Source organism: Aplysia californica, unplaced genomic scaffold (assembly GCF_000002075.1).
Source record: "Aplysia californica isolate F4 #8 unplaced genomic scaffold, AplCal3.0 scaffold00221, whole genome shotgun sequence".
Lineage (NCBI taxonomy): Eukaryota > Metazoa > Mollusca > Gastropoda > Aplysiida > Aplysiidae > Aplysia > Aplysia californica.
Window position 1 is genome coordinate 156,897 of NW_004797491.1, and position 2,684 is coordinate 159,580.

A 2,684-nucleotide genomic window follows, 5' to 3' on the forward strand; every position below is an offset into this window, starting at 1 on the left:
TGGGAAATAGGTGGGGACAAAGAATGACAGAGACAAACAAAGAAAAAGAGAAGGCGAGCGATACACAGAGGAGAGAGAAAGAGAGAGGGGGGCTGCTCGATTGAAATTATGACATCTTGATTGTAACTTGTTGTTTTCTTCAAATTGTGATTCCTCCAACTCCAAAACGGAGGAAAAACGATCGTTCATCGAAAAGACATCCGCAATCTTCATTTAGAGTACCTGGCCCAACCCGCGACCACTTGTCGTATTTTGCTTCTCAGCGGTCTCTGTCAGCAAAATAGGTCATGCAATCCATGTTCAGGGCCGCTTCAGTGTGTCAACTTCCGGTTTATACTGTGATATCGTCAATCATTCCAAAACGTCATTCTCAGATTTCGCATTTTAACATGTTAATGCTCTGCCCTTGGCGCGACCGCATGCCCTCAGCGCGACCGCAAACGGAACAAGGTGCGACCATGTGCGCACAGATATGACAGGTGCAAGAAAGTTATTAGTACACCATTTAAGGGTTAGTAAAATCATTTCTTTATCAAATCATGATGAAAACAATTATCTTATTGATAACAGAGGGTACAGAGACAAGTGGTTGCGGGTTGGGCCAGCTACTCTAGTTAAGTAACTAAAGAAAACTTCTCTAAGAATTTTTCTGATTAGCCTTTCACTTCAAACTCGACTGCTGCACTAGCAGACGACTGACGTTCTTGGAAAAGGATTGACCAAAAGTGGAACTAGACAAGGCATGTAACTCTAATAAAACAGATTGCACACGAGCTGCACAGAAGGAAAAATGGGGAACTGGTCGCGCTCAGGGCACGGTCGCGCCAAGGGCAGGTGTCTATAAATCTACGCTAGCCGCGAAACTAGAACAAAGATTTAAGTTTGACTGCCTAGATCTAGATCTAGATCATAGATCTAGAAGAACCTAGGTCTACCCTGAGCCAAGAGGGCGCTGGAAACTCTCCGAAATCACAAAAGAGTTCCCTTACCGGGTCTGTATACTTGGTGACTTTGTTCCCGGTTACCGGGTCTGTATACACTCCCTTTTAATTTTATCTAGATTTGGATACTAGAGTCTAGATCTAGTCTAGATCTACCTCTTTGTTCAATGCATTTATTGAAGACTCCTTCTCCTCGTTCTTTTGGTCCTCATCTCCGCTGTCAGAGTCAGAGTCGTCAGAATCGCCGTTCTTGGTCGTCTTGGAAGCTTCCATAATTTCCATCTTCTCTTCCTCGTCGCCAACAGGAATGTTTTCATCCATCTGAGAAAGAGATGCCATGGACAAATAAAACGAAACTATTTCTCTCCTCTCGTTAAACACTGCACATGAACTTCTCACTGAATTCCTAGATTTATCTAGAATCTAGATCTAGAATCTAGATCTGAGTGTCAGTTTGATATGTTTGTTTTCGTTTTGTTTTATGCCGCTTTCCAAACGTTCACACAGAGTGGGCTGGGGGAATATGAGCATTACCTCCCTTTACGGCGCCAATCCGTACAAGAAAATAAATGCGGGTGTCATTAATTATTCGAAATTTGAACTCTGAACAGGGGCCAGATGGAATTCTGCTGCATGAATGGAGGGAGTATAATACAGCATTTTTTTAAATAGAAGAAATTAAAAGAAAAGGTTGGGAAAGGCTGCTTTATGCCACCTGGTTTCTTTAATGTGGTAAAGAGAAACAGTCCTAAAAAGAAGTCAGTCCAAAGTATCAAGGTAAACGGAGAATTCAAAATAATGACGATTCAGTTCTAAACATAGCCTACACATAATAATTATCTATTTATATGTACAAAAAGACCTTCAGTTGCTTCTTGGTGTGTCTCGGAAAGTACTCTGTAAGTTATCTTTTGGCCCCCCAACTTGTAGACCTGTATGCAGAGACCTGAGAGGATTGAATTCATTTTTACCTTTTTTTAAGGGCCGTCAGATGAACGTGAACATAAGCTACAGTTATAATCATATATAATCTTTACATTTTAATAAGATGTGGCCGTTTTTACGCCACCATCAACACAATTAAGAGATAATTTAGAAGAGGGATGCAACATCCCAACAGAAAGACGAGGATACAAGGCCTTACCAGATTAAAGTCTCCGGGCCCCACTCGGGAATCGAACTTGTTTTTCTCGTGTGAGACAGTAAAGTGCCTATCACAGACGCCGGTTGCGGAGTTGTGAGGTTCAACTAGTTTATAAGTTTGAATATTCAGGATATTCAAAATTACATTTGATGACAAATGTACCACAACGGTTGACAATGTAATGAATGGATATCGAAAACAGCTGATACGTACTACACCATTTATGAAGGACGGGTGGCTGTGGTCATTAACGATAAAAAAATATATATAATTTAGGGGGAAACAAATTAAATTACGCAGTTTCAAGAATCCTTGGGTCAATGTAAAAGCTTAAAGACATTTTTCTCTCACAACAGGAGCAGAAGGCAAACGCGGCAAGAGATACACAAAGAATAACTTAGGGAACTTATTAGAGAACTTGAACAGAAGGAAAACGCCAAGATTGGATAGAATTGGGTATTTGTTGTTGCTGCTGTTGTTGTTGTATGTGTGTGGTAGCCTATCCGTTCGAAATGTCTGGAGCCCCGAAGAGCGTGCTTTTCGCCAGGGCCACCGTCTCTCTTAGGTAGCGGGTGAGGCAGTCCAACCTCCTCGAATCC

General features: G+C 41.6%; 1 protein-coding gene across 1 annotated transcript in view; it reads right to left on the reverse strand.

The window, feature by feature from the left end:
• The window catches only part of LOC101863819 (squamous cell carcinoma antigen recognized by T-cells 3), a gene marked incomplete at its 5' end in the record, with an annotated part of 52,196 nt that extends 50,841 nt beyond the window's left edge, over positions 1–1,355 (reverse strand). The window contains 1 exon segment of the mRNA XM_005099651.2: positions 1,098–1,355. Within this exon segment, the coding sequence (XP_005099708.1) occupies positions 1,098–1,280 (183 nt within the window).
• Positions 1,356–2,684: the final 1,329 nt, after the last annotated feature.